At 42.3% G+C, this 25,101-nt stretch overlaps 4 protein-coding genes and 1 non-coding gene across 5 annotated transcripts; all 5 read left to right on the top strand.

The window, feature by feature from the left end:
* The first annotated feature begins 934 nt into the window (after positions 1-934).
* On the top strand, positions 935-4,846 carry LOC116884865 (protocadherin beta-11-like). Its single transcript, XM_032886104.1, has one exon. The coding sequence runs from the start codon at positions 2,175-2,177 to the stop codon at positions 4,581-4,583; it is 2,409 nt and encodes an 802-aa protein (XP_032741995.1). The 5' UTR covers positions 935-2,174; the 3' UTR covers positions 4,584-4,846.
* A 1,822-nt stretch (positions 4,847-6,668) lies between these two features.
* Positions 6,669-6,775, top strand: LOC116885113. The gene has a single exon (XR_004385978.1). It is a non-coding gene; the product is annotated as a small nucleolar RNA SNORA31 (small nucleolar RNA).
* On the top strand, positions 6,770-12,460 carry LOC116884866 (protocadherin beta-14-like). Its single transcript, XM_032886105.1, has one exon. The coding sequence runs from the start codon at positions 9,210-9,212 to the stop codon at positions 11,607-11,609; it is 2,400 nt and encodes a 799-aa protein (XP_032741996.1). The 5' UTR covers positions 6,770-9,209; the 3' UTR covers positions 11,610-12,460.
* A 3,056-nt stretch (positions 12,461-15,516) lies between these two features.
* LOC116884566 (protocadherin beta-18-like) lies at positions 15,517-18,583 on the top strand. Its single transcript, XM_032885708.1, has one exon. The coding sequence runs from the start codon at positions 15,835-15,837 to the stop codon at positions 18,106-18,108; it is 2,274 nt and encodes a 757-aa protein (XP_032741599.1). The 5' UTR covers positions 15,517-15,834; the 3' UTR covers positions 18,109-18,583.
* A 1,031-nt stretch (positions 18,584-19,614) lies between these two features.
* On the top strand, positions 19,615-23,230 carry LOC116884567 (protocadherin beta-15-like). The gene has a single exon (XM_032885709.1). The coding sequence runs from the start codon at positions 20,567-20,569 to the stop codon at positions 22,952-22,954; it is 2,388 nt and encodes a 795-aa protein (XP_032741600.1). The 5' UTR covers positions 19,615-20,566; the 3' UTR covers positions 22,955-23,230.
* Positions 23,231-25,101: the final 1,871 nt, after the last annotated feature.

A 25,101-nucleotide genomic window follows, 5' to 3' on the forward strand; every position in this document is an offset into this window, starting at 1 on the left:
TAACCGTATGCATTTCCTCTTGTTTCTTTTTGCTTTGTAGTTTGTATTGGGGTGTGTGTGTGTGTGTGTGTGTGTGTGTGTGTGTGTGTGTGTGTGTGTTGGTGATTCTTTTGTCTGTATCTACTGTCTGTAGATAAAATTTTTGATTAAAAATGTGCAGTGCTACATCTGCTTTTTACATAAATAGTAGTGATTAAAATCAGATCCAGATTTGCACAGAAAGAGTTTTTACTCTCTAAACTATCTTTATGGCCATGGATATTGTTTTGAGCCTTTCTACTTCATGTTATAGATATCCTCTCAAATATCATGTAGTCTTTGGCTCTTCTCATAATGAAGAATTCTGCATTTAAAACACTGGGTGTCAACCTTTTGTGATTGAACAGGTGTGGATGACAAGACTTCATTTTAATGTTACCATGCTAAGGCAGAGATATTTTCTAGGCAGAGCCACAACACGAAGCATAAGAATTTATTTGAGCTTTCACACTTTTTACGTTAGAATTCGGTATTAACTAATGTGTGAGATTATGTCGTGCCAACAACACAACTTGTGTTCTACAGTCTGAAATTGATGCTTGAGAAGAGATTTGAAGTCTCACTACTCAAAAATCTAAATCTAGAGTTCTACTTTTGTTTAGTAAGTTCTACTTTTGTTTAGTGTGACTTAGATGTCAAAGACTTGAGAAAGTTTGCTGATCTCTTCAAATCTCTACCATGAGTGACTTTTCTATCTCTGTAGACACTGAGAACAGAGAATTCAACATTACTGTAATTACAGCTTCAATTTATAACTTATTCATCTCAAGATTAACTTTAATCTTCCCATTTCTCTGAATCTGGAATGTGAATGCTATTCTGTTAGACAAACACATCAATTTCCCTTTCTTCAGGGATAGATTTTTAGCCATTTCCTAGAACTTCGTACTTTCTTCAATTGCTTTCTATCATTAAACACATGTGTGCTACCCGTGTACTTTAATTTTGTGAGTTCCTAATATCATTACTTTTCTATCGGCTGAATGAGTATTTCAAAGGTGGAAAAAATAACTGTGCATATAACCAGTCTACCTACCTTTCAGTCTCTTTTGTTCCGGTTTATTTTTCAACCATATATAGAACTTACATTTTTAAAAATTCAACTCAAATTAGCATTTTTCAACTGGAACGGTTTCATTCATTCCTGAGGTACTTTTGAAACTTTCAGTAGGGGGCATCATCGATGAGTTCCTAGCACTTATTTCCAACAGTTTTCTCCTTCAGTAGCAATCGTGAACTCCAGCTAGAGCTAAAACCCTCCAAGTTTCAGAGGTGATGCTAGCAAGCACAGAGTAGGCTGTGTCACTGAAAGCTATCTATACAATACTATACTCAAGTAACCATATATTGCTTCATTAAAGGAACATGGCATTAATTGGTTTCATTCAGAGATTAAATTTTTGCTTTCTTCAGGAAAGCACATTTCTATCTTTTTCCTCCCTGAGCTCCTTGCTATGTGTTGTTGGTGGAATATTTTGAGAACCTGGGAGAGGTCAGCTTTAGGAGTATGAGTGTCCTTTTCTCAAAACAGCACGTTTGTATTGTGCACCACTTACTGAATTGTTGTCACTTGTAAGAAACTTGGACTAAACTATGAATTTATATAATATATTCCTTAATGTGTTCCATCTCCCGACTAATCCAGTTTCATAATCCAAGGATATCCTCTGAAACATTCTGTGGACATTTTCTCCTAAGCAAGGCCAAGTGGTAAAGGGATGTGTTAAACTTAATAATGTGATACTCCTGAGATGCTTACCAAGGACTTTAAAACAAACACTAACATCATAGTGAGCCATAAAAACACTAGTGACAAAATATACCAGTAACCACATAATAAATGTGTCTCTGAGAGAAATCTGATGTGAATGAAACTTAAGTGGTATTCATCAAACTGTGAAAACCTGTGAAGACACATGGTGGCGCTGCAGGATAATGTTACAAGAAAAAAAAATTACAATAAATGCAGCAGACACAGCCCAAGTGAGCACAGAAAAACAACCCAGGAGGGTGCTACGTAGAAACCATTTATCCTTCGGATTCTGGGGATTCTGTGGAAAAATCAAGGGGCACATTTTGCAGAAGAGTGTGGTGGAGCAGAAGTGATTCTGCCAGAAGCCTTCAGGAAAGGAACTATGGAGAACCGAGGGGAACACTATCTGCAGACAAGGCAAGTCTTGCTTCTCTTTGTTTTCCTAGGAATGTCTCGAGCACACTCTGTGGCCAGGAGACTTTCAGTGGTGGAGGAAATGCCGAGTGGGGCCTTGGTAGGGAATTTGGAAAAGGACCTGGGGCTTGAGGTGGGTGAGCTGTCTGCACGAGGGGCTCAAGTGGCCTCTAATAATAATAAACTGCCTTTGCAATTGAACATAAATACAGGAGATTTGCTCCTAAGTGAACCACTAGACCGTGAGGAGCTGTGTGGCTCCATTGAGCCCTGTGTGCTCCATTTCCAGGTGTTACTGAAAAACCCCTTAAAGATTTTGCAAGTTGAGCTTCAGGTCATGGATGTAAATGACAACTCCCCTGTATTCTTGGAAAAGGAAATGGTTTTAGAAATCCCAGAAAACAGTCCTGTTGGTGCTGTGTTCTTACTAGAAAGTGCAACTGATTTAGATGTAGGAATCAATACTGTTAAAAGCTACATGATAAGCCAGAGCTCTCATTTCCACGTTACAATGAGAGTTAATCCCGACGGCAGGAAATACCCAGAGTTAGTTCTGGACAAAGTGCTGGATTATGAGGAGCAGCCTGAGCTTAGTCTCATCCTCACTGCTTTGGATGGAGGGACTCCATCCAGGTCTGGGACTGCATTGGTTCGAGTGGAAGTCATAGATGCCAATGACAACTCCCCTGAATTTGACCAAATGTTCTATGAAGTGAGGATTCCAGAGAATAGCAGGCTTGGTTCACTGATTATCACTGCATCGGCTTCGGACTTAGACTCGGGAACTAATGGTGAACTCTCATATGCCTTTTCCCATGCATCAGAGGATATTCGAAAAACATTTGCAATTAATAAAAATTCTGGAGAAATAAGTTTAATAGGCTATTTGGACTTTGAAACGACTGAATCCTACTCAATAATCATTAAAGCTACTGATCGGGGAGGACTTTTTGGGAAATCTACAGTAAGAATTCAGGTGATGGATGTGAACGACAATTTTCCTGAAATTGCTGTGTCATCATTTGTCAGTCCAATCCCAGAAAATGCTGTAGAGACTTTAGTTATGATTTTTAGTATTCAAGACAAGGACTCAGGAGAGAACAGCAAGATGGTTTGCAGTATTCCGGAGGATCTCCCGTTTGTGCTAAAATCTTCTATTGAAAATTACTACCACTTAGAAACGGAGGGAGCACTGGATAGAGAGAACAGAGCTGAGTACAACATCACCATCTCTGTCTCAGACCAGGGCACACCCAGGCTCACAACCCAGCACACCATAACAGTGCAGGTGTCTGACATCAACGACAACGCCCCGGCCTTCACCCAAACCTCCTACACCATGTTTGTCCGCGAGAACAACAGCCCCGCCCTGCACATAGGCACCATCAGTGCCACAGACTCAGACTCAGGCTCCAATGCCCACATCACCTATTCGCTGCTGCCGCCTCGAGACCCTCAGCTGGCCCTCGACTCGCTCATTTCCATCAATGCTGACAACGGGCAGCTGTTCGCGCTCAGGGCGCTGGACTATGAGGCGCTGCAGGCCTTCGAGTTCCACGTGGGTGCCACAGACCGAGGCTCACCCGCGCTCAGCAGCCAGGCACTGGTGCGCGTGGTGGTGCTGGACGACAATGACAATGCGCCCTTCGTGCTCTACCCGCTGCAGAATGCCTCAGCGCCCTACACAGAGCTGCTGCCCAGGGCGGCAGAGCCTGGATACCTGGTTACCAAGGTGGTAGCTGTGGACCGCGACTCTGGCCAGAATGCCTGGCTGTCATTCCAGCTGCTCAAGGCCACAGAGCCCGGGCTATTTAGTGTGTGGGCCCACAATGGTGAGGTGCGCACCACTAGGCTGTTGAGCGAGCGTGATGTGCCCAAACACAGGTTGCTGCTGCTGGTCAAGGACAATGGAGATCCTCCGCGCTCTGCCAGCGTCATGCTGCAAGTGCTACTAGTGGATGGCTTCTCCCAGCCCTACCTGCCTCTGCCAGAAGTGGCGCGGGACTCCATGCCGGATGTTGACAACATGCTCACGCTGTACCTGGTTATTGCTTTGGCCTCTGTGTCTTCTCTCTTCCTCCTGTCTGTGATGCTGTTTGTGGGAGTGAGGCTGTGCAGGAGAGCCAGGGCAGCCTCTCTGGGTGGTTGTTCTGTGCCTGAGGGACACTTTCCTGATCATCTCGTCGACATTAGCGGTGCGGGAACTCTGTCTCAGAGCTACCAGTATGAGGTGTGTCTGATGGGAGGTAGTGGGACAAATGAGTTCAGATTCTTGAAGCCAGTTTCCCCCAATTTAAAACCCCAGTTCCCTGGGAAAGAAATGGAGGAAAGTCCTACTTTACGCAATAGTTTTGGGTTATTTAGTGACTGTAATTGATGCTGTATTTCATCTTGTGGCTATTCCATGATAATGTGTATTTCTCCGAATTTGCATGATCTTCAAATCTAGTGTTTGCATGTTATGTCCCTCCTACTTTTCAATTTATGCCAACGCTTGTAATAAGATGGTAAGCCATCTCTCTGATAGCCATTCTCTCTGATGACCTAACTTGTAAATAATTTACCCCGCCCCTTTCCCATATGTCTTTTCCAGTTGAAATAAACAGACCATTTTAGGAGAAGTTAAAAATTTCAAGCATATCTTTTGTTGGCTCTCCTTTTCTAGTTTTTGTTGTGGCTTGTTATTTTGGGTGCTATTTTCAAGTAAGCTTTCTTTTATAGCAACCTAATATATATATATATATATATATATATATATATGTGTGTGTGTGTGTGTGTGTGTGTGTGTGTGTGTATTGATTTTATTGGAAAATACTGTGATACAACCATTAGGCCTGTTGAGAAGGAGCCCATAGTGGGTCTGGGGACAGCTCAGTGCTAGATCTCCAGATAGATCAAAGCACATAATAAACAAGAGGGGAGAGGTGGTGAGCTTTTTATTAACACTATTTTATGTGTCCTGGAAGGTGGCTGCAGGAACATGCTGTGGTTACTTATAAAATCTTGAAATATGAGTTTAATTTTACGAGTGTCTCACTAACTTCACAAGGACAGAATGTAAGCTAGGTGTAAGAATAGGCACCTAAACAATAGTTTGAATAGGAGAAACCAAGCTTGTAAGGTAATATGTAATTTTGCTTATATTCTCCCTGAAATAAATGAACGTGCACTGAGTACTAATTCACAAGTACACACAATTGCTGTGTGTATTACAACATGCAAATCTAGTAGGAAGAGTACTTAGTCTATTGTGAGCTTGAATTTTCCTTTCTTATTCTATTGTTTGAATTTCCTGATATGGTCATAAGCCACTGAGTCTGTCTCAGACTCCACTGAAGGGCAGAATCCGAAAGATTAATGACTACATGTTTTAATGTATAGGCGTGCCATGTTCTAATTTAAAAAAAAAAGTTCAAACCACCAGACCACCACAGAGGAGAAAGTTTCATCTTGTGTAGAGAAGGACCAACCTATAAGGGTTCTTGCCCTTGACGGTCTGATAATTACCAAGAAATGTAATTGTGGTATGTGAGTAGAACATAAGTAATTACAGGAGAAATGTAATGGTTGGGAAAGGAAGTTTCCTGTGAATTTCCTCACAGATCTAAAGTCTGCACTCCAGAAGGAGGAAAATGAGAGATGATGGGTATCATGGACAGAGAAGGATGGTGAAGATGTGACAGTAAGGATGGGAGTGGAACTAAGTGAGAATGCTCCCCGTCCCATGGACTAGAGTCAGCGTCAATGCCAGAAACTTAACACTGTGTTAGTTAACTAATTTTAATTAGTTAGTTAAAATCCCTCCCATATCCAAGACAACCCAGTGTTTGAACTTTTTGAAAGCTACCGTTTCATTATCAGTCAGTCAAACTATGGAACCTCTGCATCCAGGCAAAATGTGCATATGGGCTAATTAAGTTTAACTTCCTGCTTTGAAAAGTAGAAGTTGGAGACAGAACGTGTTTTGGTGGTTGTCTAAGGCTGGGAAAACATGTAGGATGTAGACTAGTTGGGAACAATTTATATGGGAGATAAATGAGAAATGGTTTTAAATTAGAAATACTGCTAATAGTTGTTCAGTTTTGCAAATATATGAATAACCACTGAACTCTGTAGCTCGTGTGTGAGATACTATGATGCCTCTTTTTCAACAAAGATGTTCAAAGCCATAAAGAACAACTCTAGAAGACTATGATTCCAAGTCAGCTAGATCTTCTCTAAAGCACCCAGACAGAAGAGTCGTACAGACAGAACAGCAGACAGAAGGTCCAGGTAATTGTCTTGTTGCTTCAAGCTTTTCCAGACATCGAGACTTCTCTACTTTTTTGAAGGAATTGTGTGTTTCCTAACTCTAGCGGAGAGTAACCGAGAGTTCACTTCGGGAGCTCCTACATTCACATACATGTAACTAACCAAACTTCTAAAATGTGAGCTTTTCATCACTAAGTCTCTGAGCCGACAATTACATCTATTGAATAAAAGTTACTTTTACCTGGGATGCAAAAGGAAACCCTCCCTGTGCTTCCTGCTGCCTTTGTGGCAGTCCAGATTGAATTGGGAAGTACATCTGAAAAAAGAAGTTACTTTCACATTAGCCAAGGGTAGTTTTATTTTATTTGCAAGCATTCTACTGAAAATTCCATTTTAAAGGTCATAAATAATGTCTATATACACTAAGTAATATTTATCATCAAAACAAAGAGATGCAACTACTCAGTGTTTTGTAAAGTCTTTCTCTTGCATGTGACAATGTCAATGAAATGGTTGTATAGAGGGAGCAGCTTTGCCCCCATGGTTCTTCTAGGATCAGATTTCACTCCAAATGACTGCTCCAACATTGTTTATGGCAAACTAATTGTCTATATGGCTGTAACTTCTCACTGTTATACCTATGTTCTAGATGACTTGGGGGAAAGATTAACATTTAGAACTCTTCTATCCCAGACAAAAAAAAAGTAGTAAATTCTGTTTTCCATCCATCTGTAAAATTGCTAAGGTCAAACCAAACCACAAGCAGGTTCAGATAGGCAGGTCAGCCTTGTGTCTTAGTTACTTTTCTATTGCTGTTATAAAACATATGATCATGGCAACTTATTCTAAAAAAAAATGCTTAACTCTAGACTTATAGTTTCAGAGGGATAGAGTCCATGATGGCACAGCAAACATTACATGTAGAAGAATGGTACGTATTTTAGAAGACACCTATCAGGGTCATCCACAAATGCTGACTTAAATACAAGAGACAATGTTAACATGTTTTTTCTTGACTTTGAGGTATTTGCTGCTGTTTTTCTTGGTTTTTTGACATTCTGCTTGTCTTTCAAAGAATGATGTTGAACTCAGTGTCTTCTTTTTCTTTTTCTGTCTATTTTTCTTTTTTAAAACAAATAAGTGAACGTTGTTCTACCAAGGATGGTACAAGGAAATTCACCAACACTAAAATTTCTTTTTTTTAAATAAGAGTAGCACTTGTCCATGAACTATACCCGCCTACTCATATAATTTAAATTATTCCTGGATTGCTAATACCTAATACCTAGTAACAATGGAAAGTCGTACATATTCAACATAAATGAAATTTGGCGCCTACGTTTTGATTGTTCTATTTAATTTTATTTTGAAGCTAGAGACTGAACCAGGACTCACACCATTACTAAGGTACTGCCACATAATTCAATTGTTTTCTCTTAACAGACATTTAGTTAATTTCCTTCTGGTTACTTTGCAAATGTCAACTCATTAGTTTCTACAACAAAAACCCTTGGAGACAAGACTATCAGCATTCTACTTATAGATAAGGAGACAAAGGTATAGAGTTTGTCCAGGTCTATAGAGAGTGAGTGGTAGAACCACAATTCAGTGTTCCTAAACATTGTCCACCTCCTAGATCACAGTTACGTGTCTCTTCAAGACGTTTCTGTTACTCTTTACCTATGCACTGTTACATCTTTAATTACTAGCTAATGAATTCTTATTCCCTGAAAAGTTCTTAAAAGGATCATCTTACAGTGTCATATCTTCCAATATGCACATAAAGACATGTTTGTATGCATATGTGTATATGTCTTTTCAGACAGTGTCTCCCTACATAACTCTCACTAACATAGAGCTAACTGTGTAGACCATGCTTACCTTAAACTCTTACGGATCCCCCTACTTCTGCCTCTCAAGTGTTGGGATTGAAAGTATGCACCACCAAACCTTACTGTGTTTTCAATGTAAAAGCAAGAATCTAATATTACCTTGTCATAAGTTCTCTATTAACAAAAAAGTAGTATGTTTTGTATTTTTCCTTATTCGTGTGTGTATGTGTGTGTAAGTGTAAAAAGTAGTGGAGTAATAATTAAATAATGAACTCCACCCCAACAAATATTTACCAGAGTTGATGAGGTAAACATTTGTAACCACTAAGTAATTGTCTTGAAATAAATATTTTTATTTATTTTGGAGCACTTTATTGTATCTTTTTTGAGTTGAACATTCAAAGCACTAATGATTTCATACAGAGAATGGACTGTGTTTGGATATTATTTCAAACAAACCAACAACACCAGACATTTTATAGAAAACCAGGAAAGCTCAAACAGACTGAGATATAAGCTATATCCAAGAAGTATTTCTACATGTGTATTGTGGTAATGATTTGCAGTTATATTTTAAAGGCGTTGCTAATTATAAATAACACCTGGATATTTAGAGATAAATATAAACTATGTGAAATTTGCTTTTGAATATTCTAGATAGACATAAAATTTTAGGAGAAAAATATTAAATGAAAAAATTCACAGAGACACATGGTGGCGCTGTAGGATAAGATGAAATAGTGCGTAGCCCGCCCTGTAGGTTCCACTATCCAAAGGACCAATTCAGTGAGAAGGGAGGTATTACAGGAGCTTCACCGACAGAGCTGACAAGGGATTTTCAATAGAAATATCGGATCTTTGTCTCCCAAATTTGGGATTGAATTTAAATTTTGGAGTAGAAGAAGTTGCCTGAAGGAACCATGGGGAACAGAAAGACTCTCATCCTGCAGAAACGGCAAGTCTTGGTTTTCTTTGTTTTGCTGGGATTGTCTCAGGCGAGTGCTGAGTCTTTGCGCTATTCTGTAGCAGAGGAAACAGAAATTGGCTCTTTTGTGGCTAATCTGGCAAGGGATTTAGGGCTGGGGGTTGCGGAGTTGTCCTCCAGGGAAGCCAGGGTAGTGTCAGATGATAATAAAAAGCATTTACTCCTTAATTTGCTGACCGGAGATTTGCTCCTGAGTGAGCGACTGGACCGTGAAGAGCTGTGTGGCTCCACCGAGCCCTGTGTGCTGCCCTTTCAGGTGGTACTGGAAAACCCTTTACAGTTCTATCGAGCTGAGCTGCATGTCAGAGACATAAATGATCACGCCCCTACATTCCTAGACAAGGAAACAACTATTAAAATACCAGAAAGCGCTGCTATCGGAGCCACATTTTTAATTGAGAATGTACAGGATCTGGACATAGGAAGCAACAGTCTCCAGGACTACAGCATTAGCCCCAGTTCTCATTTCTATGTTAAAATTCATGAGAGTGGTGATGGAAAGATATATCCAGAGCTGGTACTGGACAGAGCTTTAGATCATGAGGAGGAATCTGAGCTTAGATTGACACTTACAGCATTGGATGGCGGGTCTCCACCCAGGTCTGGGACAACATTAGTTCTCATAAAAGTCTTGGACATCAACGATAATGCTCCTGAGTTTGCTCAGAATTTCTATGAGGTGCAGATCCCAGAGGACACACCCGTTGGCTCCAGTATTATTACTATCTCTGCTAAAGATTTAGATATGGGAAATTATGGGAAAATATCATATTCATTTTTGCATGCAACAGAAGATGTTAGAAAAACCTTTGAAATCAACCCAACATCTGGGGAAGTCAATTTGAGATCACTGCTGGATTTTGAAGTAATACAGTCCTATTCTGTAACTATCCAAGCAACAGATGGTGGAGGTCTTTCAGCAAAATGCACTCTTTCAGTTAAAGTAGTAGATATAAATGACAATGCACCAGAAGTGATCATATCATCGGTTACAAAGACAATTCCAGAGAATGCTTCAGAGACCCTGATCACTCTGTTCAGTGTCCGAGATCAAGACTCTGGAGACAATGGAAGGATCCTTTGCTCTATTCCGGATGACCTTCCATTTATTCTAAAACCCACCTTCAAGAATTTTTTCACTCTACTTTCTGAAAAAGCACTGGACAGAGAGAGCAAAGCTGAGTACAACATCACCATTACTGTCTCTGACCTGGGCACACCCAGGCTCACAACCCAGCACACCATAACAGTGCAGGTGTCTGACATCAACGACAACGCCCCCGCCTTCACCCAAACCTCCTACACCATGTTTGTCCGCGAGAACAACAGCCCCGCCCTGCACATAGGCACCATCAGTGCCACAGACTCAGACTCAGGATCCAATGCCCACATCACCTACTCGCTGCTGCCGCCTCGAGACCCACAGCTGGCCCTCGACTCACTCATCTCCATCAATGCAGACAATGGGCAGCTGTTCGCGCTCAGGGCGCTGGACTATGAGGCGCTGCAGGCCTTCGAGTTCCGCGTGGGTGCCACAGACCGAGGCTCACCCGCGCTCAGCAGCCAGGCACTGGTGCGCGTGGTGGTGCTGGACGACAATGACAATGCGCCCTTCGTGCTCTACCCGCTGCAGAATGCCTCAGCGCCCTACACAGAGCTGCTGCCCAGGGCGGCAGAGCCTGGATACCTGGTTACCAAGGTGGTAGCTGTGGACCGCGACTCTGGCCAGAATGCCTGGCTGTCATTCCAGCTGCTCAAAGCCACGGAGCCGGGGCTGTTCAGCGTGTGGGCGCACAATGGCGAGGTACGCACCTCCAGGCTGCTGAGCGAGCGCGATGCACCCAAGCACAAACTGCTGCTGATGGTCAAGGACAATGGAGATCCTCCGCGCTCTGCCAGTGTTATGTTGCACGTGCTAGTGGTAGATGCCTTCTCTCAGCCCTACCTGCCTCTGCCAGAGGTGGCGCACAATCCTGCACACGACGAGGACACTCTAACACTGTACCTGGTCATAGCCTTGGCATCTGTGTCTTCTCTCTTCCTCTTGTCTGTGCTGCTGTTCGTGGGGGTGAGGCTGTGCAAGAAGGCCAGGGCAGCTTCTCTGGGTGGCTGCTCTGTGCCCGAGGGCCACTTTCCTGGCCACCTGGTGGACGTTACCGGCACTGGAACCCTGTCCCAGAACTACCAGTATGAGGTGTGTTTGACAGGAAGTACTGGAACAAACGAGTTCAAATTCCTGAAGCCAGTCATGCCCAGTCTTCAACTCCAGGACCCCGATTCTAATATGCTGGTAAAGGAGAACTTTCGGAATAGCCTGGGTTTTAATATTCAATAAAAATTTCCTTTAAACTTTTATTATTTTCTTTCTACTGACAAATTGCAAAGGCTTGCTTTTTTTTTTTTTCTTAATCTGTATTGGATTTAAGGTCTTCCTGACGTTGCATGCATTTTCATATCACGTGTTTTTCTCAGAGTTACTTTGAAAATCTTTACTGGGATTAGAGTGATGCAAAGAAACACGTTTTGTTTTGTTTATTTTCTTGAAGTGTTGTGTTAACGGGTCTGCTGTTTCTTATATAAGACCCAGCAATGGAAATGCTGATTTAAATATTTAGGATGGACGTGTTGAGCTAGTGATTGCTATAATTCTTCGGGGAGTCCGCAGCAAGCAGCCCTGAATGGGATCTACAGCAAAAGACATGAAGGGGGGGAGGGAAGGAACTAAAAAGGGGCAAATGTTACTAAATATGGAATTTCCCAATATGCTATTAAAACCCAACAAACAGAGAGTCTAAGTGTTGTTTTACCTGGTTAGAAACTGTATTGGGATCATTTGCAGTATTCTCTGTCAGATTATTTCATCAGAAAAAATAATGTTCTTTAAACGCTGCCCCTCCAAATCCAGTAGTAGAGGTCTTTGTTTCACAGTGTTTTCAAGAATTGCTTTCTTAGATCTCTGATTTCTAATGAAGCTTTCTAATTATCAAAATAGCCTAGGTTTTGATGTTGTTGTCTTTAAACACATGTTTTCTTGGTTAAAATTTGTGGTACTCTATACCACTCACTACTAAAGCAGATAATAGTTCATAATCTTATCTTAAGTAAATAATCTTATATCAGAAAAGAACAGGATAAAATCTTCCTAGGAAATAAAATAAAGATTTTAAAAATTTGTTTATTTACTTATTCATTCATTTATTTATTTATTAGTTTTCAAGTCAAGGTTTCTTTGTGTAGCCCTGGCCTTTCTAACATTGACTCTGTTAACCAGGCTGGCCTCAAATGCACAGCGATTCAGCTGCCTCTGCCTCCCCAGTCCTATTATTAAAGGTGCGTGCAACCACCCACCTCCACCCAGCAAAATAAAAAAAATTAACTGATTTATTTTCTATTTTTTAATTTTACTTTATTTACAGTCCAGTCATTATGTGCATTGGTGATTTGTCTGCACGTATGTCTGCGCGAGGGTATCAGGTCCACTAGAACTGGCTACAGACAGTTGTGAGCTGCCATGCGCATGCTGATTATCGAACCCAGATCTTCCGGAAGACCGGGCAGTGTTCTGAACCGATAAGCCAACTCTCAGGCACCTGAAATAAAGTTCTTAAACTGTTAAAATGACTAAGATTTTCCTCTTCTTTTTCTACTTATTTTGTTTTACAGTCCAGTTGCTATCCCTCTCCAGGTCCTCCCTCCCACAGTTCCTCATCCCAATCCTCCTCCCCCATCTCCAAAAGGAGGTTCCCACCCCTACCAGGCCTCTCTACTGCCTGGGCCTCAAGTCTCTCCAGGGTTAGGCACATCTTCTCCCACTGAGGCCAGACCAGGCAGTCCCCTTCTGTGTGTGTGTGTGTGTGTGTGTGTGTGTGTGTATATATATATATATATGTATCCGGGGCCTCAAACCAGCTAGTGTATACTGCCTGTTTGGTGGCTGGGTTAGTTGAGACGCTGGTCTTCCTGTGGGGTCACCCTCCTCCTCAGCTTCTCCCATCCTTTCCCTAATTCTACCATAGGAGTCCCCGACCTCAGTCTATTGATTGAGTGTAAGTATCTGCATCTTACTGGTGCGTGGTAGCATACACCTTTAATCCCAGCACTTGGGAGGTAGAGACAGGAGGTTCTCTGTGAGTTCGAGGCCAGCCTAGTCTATAGAATGAGTTCCAAGAAAAAGCTAGACATAAATTCAAGGAGTTGGGGATTTAGCTCAGTGGTAGAGCGCTTGCCTAGCAAGCGCAAGGCCCTGGGTTCAGTCCCCAGCTCCGGAAAAAAAAAAAAAAAAAAAAAAAAAAAAAAGTATCTGCATCTTTCTCAGTCACCTGCTTGCTGAGCCTTTCAGAGGACAGCCATGCTTACAGCTCCTGCTTTCAAGCACATAATAGTAGCAGTAATAGTGTCAAGTCTTGGAGCCTCCCCTTGAAACGGATCCCAATTTGGGCCAGTCCCTGGACTACCTTTCCCTCAGTCTCTTCTCCGTTTTTGTTCCTGCAGTTCTTTTAGACAGGAACAATTCTGGGTCAGAGATTTTGACTGTGGGATGGCAACTCCATCCCTCCACTTGATGCCCTGTCTTTCTACTGGAGGTGAACTCTATGAGTTCCCTCTCCCCACTGTTGGACGTTTCATCTAAGGTCCCTCCCTTTGAGTCCCGAGAGTCTCCCACCTGCCAGGTCTCTGGTACCCTACCCCTGAGTTACATACTTAGATTGTGTTTCATTATTTTTCTTGAAGGGTCTCAAACACTTTATCCCAGCAAACTCTAACATTTGTCACTGGAGTTCACCTATTTCCCCAGTTCATTTATATAATAGAGGATCAGATATGTAACTATATGCATGCTCTGTGGTCTCTTTAAACTCCTAGATACCCTAGGTATGCTTTAAGTTAAAAATTCTCCTTCCCCGAAAGTACAAATGTCTTCCGCCTCCAGCTGCATACATAGCCCACTTTTTCTTTTTTCTGTGTTTACACCATTGGTTGATATCCCTAGTATCATTTAGACTTTAAATCTTGTAAACAAAGTAATTTTCCTTGTTATAACAATGTATGATCCGTCTGTCACTTCATCTTACCTTATTCCATAGTTTCAGTGCAAAGCCATCACTGTGTTTTTAGTTGAGGCTAGTGTCTCCACCTCTATTATTGCAGCCAGCTATTGCCGGTGTCCAGTTCTTATATTACTCCTTTCTAATGTATTCTTAAGTCTGAGAGAAACCCATCTTTTAGAAAACAAAACCTTAATTATCTTACTTTTCTGTTCAGAACACTTTAACAGTCTTACACTTCCACTGGCATGCCTTAAAAACTGTTTGCTTGACTTTCCAATTTCAGCTTTGCCATTTTTTCCTAGCACCATGGCATTGCCGTGATCTTATTTTAGTTCTTTTAAAACACACCTCTCGTGTTCGATTTGTAGCATGGTGTTTTGCCTCTCCCTGAGAGCAGGGAGTCACGTGCTCTCTCTACCACTGAGCTACTCCTCCAACCACCCACATTCGTGTGGATCACTTCCACTTACTTTACACGTGTCAGCTTAGAATGTTTTTCTCCAGAAAGGCCTGTTCGCCACTTCCAAAGCTTGGCTACTGCTCCTCGACTATTATCTTCTATTGGCACGAGTCTTCCTCATCAAGGCAGCCATCTTGCTTCATGTTAGGGGTCCTTTCTCTTTCCCCTGCCCCTTCTCAGGGCAGAAACCGCTTCTTCATGGTAACCATTCAATCTCCAATGCTTATGACTATTACTTGGTCAAGTATATGCTTAATAAACATTTACTGAGCAAATCATGGAGTAGATAAATAAAATACTTAGAATCGCACTGTTGGAAGTATTGAATGTGCAAAAAATAGTGAAAAGTTCAGTTTTACAATTTTATGTTGTCAGAATCAGACACATCAGTCTCCTGTGAGTATTCCTAAGAGATTGGTACCATTTACCTAGCCCAAAATTTCCGACTTCCCCCCAAACAACTATTTGCACATACCAGACTCAACTTCAAGCACATAAGCGCCTTTTCTGAGAGCACATGGTAATACCTTGAAGAGATATCTAGGTTGCCAATTGCAGTTTTCCTAAGAATCTCATACTCATTTTTGTAAAATCAATGATTTTAGTTTTACAGTTGTCTTTAAGGAAGAACATAAATTGTTTGAAACAAAGATTCTACTTTAAGCAATGCTATCAATGCAGCTCTATCAGATAGTAATTTATTGTGATAATCACAAAAAATGGAAATAGGAATACAGATGAAGATATAATTTAGTTTACTTAAATTAATATTTTGTCTCCAATGTACTTGACTTTGAAACCCAACAACTTGCATAGTCACATGGTGGCGCTGCAGGATAGGATGAGAGAATCTTTCACACCAGCAGCTCCGGTTTCTGTTAACCAGCAGAAGCAAAAGCACTGGATAAAACTGCACTCGGGCTCTCGACAAAGGTGGGGCACCCACCAGACCAGAAAGGATCACAAATCTATAAAATCCCAAAGGTCCAGATGAGCAGAGCCGCTCTCTGAGCCACCAGAGACTGAGTGGAAACCATACAGCCTAAGGAATAATGGAGTCTGTGTTTGGAGCTGCTCAGCATGTAAGGCAAGTGCTGGTTTTCTTTGTTTTCCTGGAAGGGTCCTTGGTTCTTTCGGAGACCTGGAGTTATTCTGTGGCAGAAGAAACGGAGACTGGCTCCTCTATAGGTAACATCATTAAAGATATGGATGTAGGTGACCTGGCTGCACGGGGGGCCAGAGTTATATTTGATGACTACCAGCCTTATTTGCAGTTAGAACTGGAGACTGGCAACTTGCTTTTGAATAAAAAACTGGACAGGGAGGCACTTTGTTCTACCAGTGAACCCTGTATATTGCATTTCCAGGTGTTATTGGAGAATCCTCTGCAATTTTTTCAGGCTGAGCTTTTGATTGAAGACGTAAATGACCATACCCCCACATTTCTAGAAAAACTCATATTTCTAAATATCTCAGAAGGTGCTACTCCAGGAACCTCGTTCCAAATGGATAATGCTCAAGACTTGGATATAGGAATGAATGCTATCCTAAACTATTCAATTAGCCCTAACCCCTATTTCTACCTTAAGTTAAAAGACAGTGGTAAAGGAAGAAGATATCCAGAGCTGGTACTGGCTAGATCTCTGGACAGAGAAAAGGAGGCTTCAATTAGCTTAATACTAACAGCCATAGATGGTGGGTCTTTGCCCAGGACAGGGGCTGTACAGGTTCAAGTCGTGGTTCTGGACGTCAACGACAATGCCCCTGAGTTTGAAAAAACCCTGTATGAGGTCCAAGTACCAGAGAACAGTTCCGTGGACTCACTAGTAATCAAGGTGTCTGCTAAAGATTTAGATTCAGGAATAAATGGAGAGGTATCTTACTCGTTTTCTCATATCTCTAGAGATGTACAAAAAACATTCGAAATCCATCCAATCTCTGGTGAAATCCACTTGAAAACAGTCCTAGATTTTGAGGTAATTCAGTCTTATACAGTAAATGTTCAAGCCATTGATGGTGGCGGTCTCTCTGGAAAATCAGCCATTATTGTTCAGGTTACAGATGTGAATGACAATCCACCAGAAATAGTCATTACGTCCCTTATGAGCCCTATCCAAGAGAACAGTTTGTCAGAGATGGTGGTTGCCATTTTCAGTTTACGTGACCAGGACTCTGGTGAAAATGGGAGAATGATTTGTTCAATTCAAGACAAACTCCCTTTTCTCTTGAAACCTACTTTCAAAAATTTCTACACTCTAGTAACAGAGCATCCACTGGACAGAGAGAGCAGAGCTGAGTACAACATCACCATCACTGTCTCTGACCTGGGCACACCCAGGCTCACAACTCAGCACACCATAACAGTGCAGGTGGCAGACATCAACGACAATGCCCCCGCCTTCACCCAGACCTCCTACACCATGTTTGTCCACGAGAACAACAGCCCCGCCCTACATATAGGCACCATCAGTGCCACAGACTCAGACTCAGGCTCCAATGCCCACATCACTTACTCGCTGCTGCCGTTCCACGACCCACAGCTGTCCCTCGCCTCACTCATCTCCGTTAACGCAGACAATGGGCAGCTGTTCGCCCTCAGGGCACTGGACTATGAGGCCCTACAGACCTTTGAGTTCCATGTGGGTGCCACAGACGGAGGCTCGCCCGCACTCAGCAGCCAGGCTCTGGTGCATGTGGTGGTGTTGGATGATAATGACAATGCGCCCTTCATACTCTACCCACTGCAGAACGCCTCAGCACCCTGCACTGAGCTGCTGCCTAGAGCAGCAGAGCCTGGATACCTGGTCACCAAGGTGGTGGCTGTGGATCGTGACTCTGGCCAGAATGCCTGGCTGTCTTTTCAGCTGCTCAAAGCCACGGAGCCCGGACTGTTCAGCATATGGGCACACAATGGTGAGGTGCGCACCACCAGGATGCTGAGTGAGCGCGATGTGCCCAAGCACAAACTGCTGCTACTGGTCAAGGACAATGGAGAGCCTCCGCGTTCTGCCAGTGTCTCGCTGCACCTGTTGGTAGTGGATGGCTTCTCTCAGCCCTACCTGCCTCTGCCAGAGGTGGCGCTCGACCCTACAAACGTGGATGAGGAAGCGCTCACACTCTACTTGGTCATTGCCTTGGCATCTGTGTCTTCTCTCTTCCTTTTGTCTGTGCTGCTGTTCGTGGGGGTGAGGCTGTGCAGGAAGGCCACGACAGCCTCTCTGGGTGGCTACTCTGTGTCTGAGGGACACTTTCCTGGCCACCTGGTGGACTTCAGCGGTGCAGAGACCCTGTCCCAGAGCTACCAGTACGAGGTGTGTCTGACATGAGTACAGGATTCCAAAGATAATCGGTTCCTAAAGCCTGTCTCCCAACCTTGAGTGGGCTGTGAATTGCATAAAAGAAAATTCCTCCTCTATGAATGGTTTAGGATGCAATTAGCAATTTGTTGACTCGCCACAGTTCCTGATGAACATTGGTTCTTTCTAAACATTCTCGTTTTCTATTGTTTTCTCTTCATCAGGAACTTGTAACATTTTGCCTTTATTTTCCTAATTCAGGAGATGATTACTTCCATGTATATACTTACAGGTTGGTCTCTTTTAAAAAAATCATTTCCTGATGAAGACAGAGAATTTTACTCACTACTGACAAGTCACAGTTTCATCAATTTGTTAAATTCTCAAAATTAATCATTATTGATTTGAAAATCCTCACTTTCATTCTATTTGATTGTTGTCCAGAAAAAAATGAAAGCATTGATGTTTTGAAGATAAATGTGATAAAGTTAATGAGTTAACAGTGTATCTTCTGTCTAATCTTATATTTGCTTTCCTATCTAGAATATTTAGAGTATCTGAAAAAAATGCATGCTTTTTTTGTACAGCAGTATTAATCGGGAATGACAATTTCTCTGAAATGTCAAGACTTTTACTGATTTAATGAATGCCCAACATGTAATGTGTGTGTGTGTGTGTGTGTGTGTGTGTTGTTTAGAAGTTTTCTCTGAAAACTTATAAAAAGCTAGATCCCTCCTTTGCCATCTGTCTAGCCTACATTACATTTTCTGAAAAATCTCTCTCTTCAACCTAGGTATAGGATCAAAGTTCAGTTTGTTTTGAATAACTCAGGTCCCTCTATGGTTTCAAGCAATGGGACCAAGTGATGGACATTGCTAATCTAAGTTGAACCAGTCTGATCCTGCTTACTTTTAAATTCCCTTTAGAAACCAGATGCATTCTAGTCTCTCTGTTAGGAGTGTTACAGGTGTAATACCAAATGTCAAACCTCTAAGAGATGAAAGGAAAGATATAGCAAGCAAGTAATCTTGTGGAGGACCTTCATTTTGACATGACTTTCACTATTGGGTTGGGAACTGGGGACAGAGAACTAAGATGTGCTCCTAATACAGCTTAGTAAATGTTTGTTTGTTCAAAAAGCATGTTTTGATATTCTTGCCTGGATTAGTGAATCCTATTAGTAACTATACCTGTTAATTTTATTTTTATTGAGCCTTTCATGTTAATATAACACAATTTAAATGTTCGCAAACTATTCCAGTAGCACAGAAAGGACATGTGAAGCTTTTGTCTAAATGGAAAATGTTGAAGACAGAAGTAATGGTAGTCTCAGGAAGCTGAGGCAAGGTCTTGACAAGCCTTAGTATTTTCCCTTTAATAAAAAGATGGTTTAGATCACTCCATGTTGTCTCAAATGACTATTAGAAATGAACAAAGAATTGCTACTGAAGAAAATGCTGTCTTGTCCACTCGGCTTATTTTAAAATAAGTTAGAATCCCAACAAAGCAACAAAAAAAAATATGATAGGAAAAAATCCTCACAATTTTGTCTTTTATTCTATGATAAACTAAGCAAATATTTGCTGAGCATCTTCTCTCTCCCAAAGGTTGTTTTGAATATTGGGGTGCAGCAGTAATGCAAACAATGGGGAGCACTTACAGGTTACACACAGGAAATAATCCAATGCATTCACTTATGCTGCATATAATGAAAGACACCTGGGAGAAAAAATATGGGGTAAGAGGTGCTTTCACAGGAGTTTTCCCATAGTTGGATAGTTGTATGCCATTTTAAGTTGCTGACCAAATGTAGAATATATATCATAAGCTGGGAGTAATATGTAGATTTTTTTCTTTATGAAACCCAACCAACTGGAACCACAATTTTGGTACCTAGGAGACATAAAATTACAAAGAAACCCCAGAAATATTAACCATGCTTTATACTGAAAGAATTTTAAGAACTTGCATGGGTGTATGTTACTAATATTACAAAGTGACTGATCAGGCGATACTGTGTTTTTTTCTCTCTCGGTTTCACCTAGAGTGTCTCCAGCACAGACTGTATGATTTCTAGAAGGTAAGCAGCTTGTCAGGGTTGTTTATTCTTGCAAATTTTAGAATCGGCACATTAATAACAATAATTCTTTTTGTTGAACGAGGGACTGTATAATTAAAGTAATGTTGTTAAGTGTTTAAACTTCTGACAACCAAATAGACTATAAAAAGAATGAAAACATGCAGCGATCTGTTGAAGAGCATAGTCAACGCATGGTGGCGCTGCAGGCTAAGACTTAAAAAAATGACGAACGCGGAAAGGGGATTTAAAAAAAAATTTTTTTTGAGATCCCAGGCAAAAAAGACCTTAGGCAGAGCTCAGACCTTTAACGCTCCAGAGAATGCTGCCAATCTACGCTTCCAAGAAAGCTATTAACTAACAGGTTTACCGCTATCTGGATGTCCTTGTACCCTGGGTGCAGAAACAAAGATGAAGATTGCAAGAGAACACAGGCAAAGGCAAGTTCTGTTAATCTTTCTTTTCCTGGGAGTGGCTGGGGCGGGCTGGAAACCCCGCCGTTACTTTGTGATGGAGGAAACACCCAGCGGCACTGTTTTGGCAAATCTAGTCCAGGACCTAGGGCTGGGAGTTGCGGAGCTAGCTGCTCGAGGAGCCCAAGTAGTGTGTGAGGAAAATGAATCACGCTTGCAGCTTGATCTACAGACTGGGAAGCTAATCTTAAATGAAAAACTGGACCGGGAGGAGCTGTGCGGCCCCACTGAGCCCTGTGTCATTCATTTCCAAGTGTTACTGAAAAAACCACTGGAAATATTTCAAGCTGAGCTACAAGTAGGAGACATCAATGATCATTCTCCCGAGTTTCCTGAAAGAGAAATGACCGTGAAAATCATAGAGACTAGCCCTGTTGACACTGCATTTCTACTCAAAACCGCTCAGGATTTGGATGTGGGAAATAACAGCATTCAGAACTATAAAATTGGTACCAATTCTCATTTCCATGTTTCCATCCGCAACCGAGGTGATGGGAGAAAATACCCAGAGCTCGTGCTGGACAAAGAGCTTGATCGCGAGGAGCAGGCAGAGTTCAGATTAACTCTGACCGCGCTGGATGGCGGTTCTCCACCCAGGACTGGCACCTCGCAAATCCGGATTATTGTCTTGGATGTCAATGACAATGCCCCTGAGTTTGCACAGGCTTTCTACCGAGTGCAAATCCTAGAGAACAGCCCCTTGGGTTCCCTGGTTGCTAAGGTCTCTGCTAAGGATTCAGACATTGGGACAAATGGAGAGGTATCATACTCTCTTTTTCATAGCTCTCAGAAGATGAGCAAAACTTTTGAGCTAAATGCTCTATCAGGAGAAGTTCGACTAATTAAAACACTGGACTTTGAGACAACATCTTCATATGAAGTAGACATAGAGGCATCCGATGGCGGGGGTCTTTCTGGAAAATGTTCTGTTTCTATTCAGGTGGTGGATGTCAATGATAATTACCCAGAACTAATTATGTCATCCCTCACCAATCCCATCCCAGAAAATTCACCAGAGACAGAGGTGGCACTGTTTTGGGTTCGAGACCGAGACTCTGGAGAAAATGGAAAGACAGTTTGTTCCATCCAGGAAGGTATTCCCTTTACATTGGAACCTTCTGTTGAGAACTTCTTTAGACTGATGACAGACGGAGCTTTGGACAGAGAGAGCAGAGCTGAGTACAACATCACCATCTTCGTCTCAGACCTGGGCACACCCAGGCTCACAACCCAGCACACCATAACAGTGCAGGTGTCTGACATCAACGACAACGCCCCCGCCTTTACCCAAACCTCCTACACAATGTTTGTCCGCGAGAACAACAGCCCCGCCCTGCACATAGGCACCATCAGCGCCACAGACTCAGACTCAGGATCCAATGCCCACATCACCTACTCGCTGCTGCCTCCCCATGACCCGCAGCTGGCCCTCACCTCACTTATCTCCATTAACACTGACAATGGCCAGCTATTCGCGCTCAGGGCAATGGACTATGAGGCCCTGCAGGCCTTCGAGTTCCGCGTGGGTGCCACAGATCGAGGCTCACCTGCACTCAGCAGCCAGGCTCTGGTGCGCGTGGTGGTGCTGGACGACAATGACAATGCGCCCTTCGTGCTCTACCCACTGCAGAACGCCTCTGTGCCCTTCACTGAGCTACTGCCCAGGGCGGCAGAGCCTGGCTACCTGATCACCAAGGTGGTAGCGGTGGACTCTGACTCTGGCCAGAATGCCTGGCTGTCGTTCCAGCTGCTTAAGGCCACGGAGCCGGGACTGTTCAGTGTGTGGGCGCATAATGGCGAAGTGCGCACCACCAGGCTGCTGAACGAGCGCGATGTGCCCAAGCACAAGCTGCTGCTAATGGTCAAGGACAATGGAGAGCCTCCGCGCTCTGCCAGCGTCATGCTTCAAGTGCTTCTGGTGGATGGCTTCTCCCAGCCCTACCTACCTCTGCCAGAGGTGGTGCGCGACCCCAGTGACCAGGATGAGGATGTGCTCACTCTGTACCTGGTTATTGCCTTGGCTTCTGTGTCTTCTCTCTTCCTTTTGTCTGTGCTGCTGTTTGTCGGGGTGAGGCTGTGCAGGAGGGCCAGGGAGGCCACTCTGGGTGTCTGCTCTATGGCTGAGGGACACTTTCCTGGTCACCTAGTGGATGTCAGTGGTGTGGGGACCCTGTCCCAGAGCTACCAGTATGAGGTGTGTCTTACAGGAGATTCTCAGAGTAATGAGTTCAAATTCTTGAAGCCTGTGTTTTCTAGTATTGTAGACCAAAACTCTGGTAGGCAACTAGGAGATAATCCATCCTCCCCAAGTATTTTAGGCATGTGAAACAACACATTTCATTCTTTGTATACTTCTGTTGCTTTTGCGTTCTCATTTTCTTTTCGAAACTGGTAGTAATGTTCACTTCTTTTGTTTTTCATTTTCTCTACTAGTTTATATAGTATTTTTGTTTGTTTATTGGCTTTATTAAGTATTTTTTCCAAATTTGTTGTTACTGAACATTTTACATCAGGACACTTCATGTTCCTGATTGAATTTGCAGTAGTCTCTCCTAAAGAATGTGTATTTTCTGTAATGAATAAAATTCTAATTATAAAAGTATATGTCCTGGCCTATGGGGAATGGATTGGTTTATAGAGAGCTTGTGTACTTTGTTGGAGACCCTAGGTTAGGTCTCTCTGTAAACCCAGCCCCGGAGGTGGAGACACACTATCAGGAATATAAGGTCATCATCTTCTACATAGAGAATGCAAGCTCAGCCTGGGCTATGTGATGATCAAGGGAGATTAGGTCTCAAAAATTAAAAATATATTCCTGGTGTGCATGATGCCATAGAAGGACATATGATTTCTTTTAAATAATACTTCATTTTAAAACTGGGAGTCCTTAGTTTTATTGTTTGCCTGGGCATGACTTCGGTAGCCTCGTTTTTGTTCTCTCTGGAAGCAGTTCATAGTCATTAATGCCAAGTTTCTTCCAGATTCTCTTATTATGATTTCTATTCTCCAACACTGTACATATCGTCTCATGAAACCGGACCTGCATCATCCATTCTTTGTCTCCAAAGTTAACACTGAAAAGGCTAAAAGTCTCTTCATTCTCTTTAGCTGATTGGCACTTGGCATGTTACTGATATCATAAACTCAGTAAGCTCCAGGAAGAGTGGTGTGTGTGTGTGTGTGTGTGTGTGTGTGTGTGTGTGTGTGTGTGTGTGTGTGTGCTGTTATCACTTATTATAGTGAGGAAATCCTGATGTAAATCCCAAAATTCCTGGTAATTTCTGGTGGTACAGCATGCCAATATTTACATGCTTTGGATGATGATATTGCTCTAATTGACAAGGAATTTGGAAGAAAATGTATTATATAGAATTTGCATTTGTTAACTAAACAAATTTAGTAAAGATTTGTTGATGTAGTATTAAATGATTTGGAGAAATTTTCAGGGGGAAAACTGATTCCCCAAATATGTTCAGTCCTGATCCCTAGAATCTGTGAATATTACTTTATATTGTAGAGATAAAACATGAACAAAATTAAGGTTGTTCATAAGCTAAACTTAAAACAGGATGTATAGTCTAGATCATTTAAGTGGGTCTGAGAGAACCAGTGAAAGCCTTTAAAAGCAAAGTTGAATCTACCTAGAGATGAAGAATAGCCAGGCATAGTGGCACATGTCTTTAGTCCTTGGGAGGCAGAGACAAGCAGATCTCTGTGAGTTCAAGGCCAGCTGGTCTACATGGTGAGTTCCAGGACAGCTAGGACCCTGTCTTGAAAAACCATGTGAGAGAGGTGTGGGAGGAAAAAGAAATTCCCTAAGGACTATAGGTGCATCTTGTGATTCAGTGTTTTAACCTGCCATATTCTGAATATCATGTGGATTTTGAACTTTCTAGTGAACTCCCAGAGTAGAATAAGTCACTTCCTTGTGGTATGTTTTCTGATCGTTCTCCTTTTCCAGGTGAAGTCTGAGGATGCAACTGATAAAAAGACTTAAAAATATGGAAGTGGAGCCAGGCAGTGGCGGTGTCCTCCTTTAATCCCAGCACTCACAAGGCAGAGGCAGGCAGATCTTTAAGTTTGAGGCCAGTCTGGTCTACAGAGTAAGTTCCAGTACAGCCAGGGCTACACAGATAAACTCTGTTTTGGAGAAAGGTATGGACCTGGGTTTTTAATTGGGTGGTGGTCAGGCACAGAAGAAATTGCAGACACAGAAAATGTTCAGGTTGCTTTGGTAGACTTGGTAGAAATGTGGTCTTAACAAGTCTGCCAGTAAAGACACGAGAGGAAGTGAGGCATGTAGTACTTATAAAATACATTGGCTTATAGAACTTATAATTTAAAGCAACAATGGCAAGAAATCTGGATGTTAGAGTTACTTCTAGTCGGAGCCCAGGCAAGGAAAACATTATTAAAAACCGGAGGAAATTAACACTTTTATTTTTATGCGATTGCAGAAAACTTAGCTGAATC

The sequence above is a fragment of the Rattus rattus genome, chromosome 15 (genome assembly GCF_011064425.1).
Source record: "Rattus rattus isolate New Zealand chromosome 15, Rrattus_CSIRO_v1, whole genome shotgun sequence".
Taxonomy (NCBI): Eukaryota; Metazoa; Chordata; class Mammalia; order Rodentia; family Muridae; genus Rattus; species Rattus rattus.

Excerpts from the sequence above, each read along its gene's own strand:
- LOC116884865 (XM_032886104.1), top strand. The coding sequence starts at position 2,175 with ATGGAGAACCGAGGGGAACACTATCTGCAGACAAGGCAAGTCTTGCTT.
- LOC116884866 (XM_032886105.1), top strand. The coding sequence starts at position 9,210 with ATGGGGAACAGAAAGACTCTCATCCTGCAGAAACGGCAAGTCTTGGTT.
- LOC116884566 (XM_032885708.1), top strand. The coding sequence starts at position 15,835 with ATGGAGTCTGTGTTTGGAGCTGCTCAGCATGTAAGGCAAGTGCTGGTT.
- LOC116884567 (XM_032885709.1), top strand. The coding sequence starts at position 20,567 with ATGAAGATTGCAAGAGAACACAGGCAAAGGCAAGTTCTGTTAATCTTT.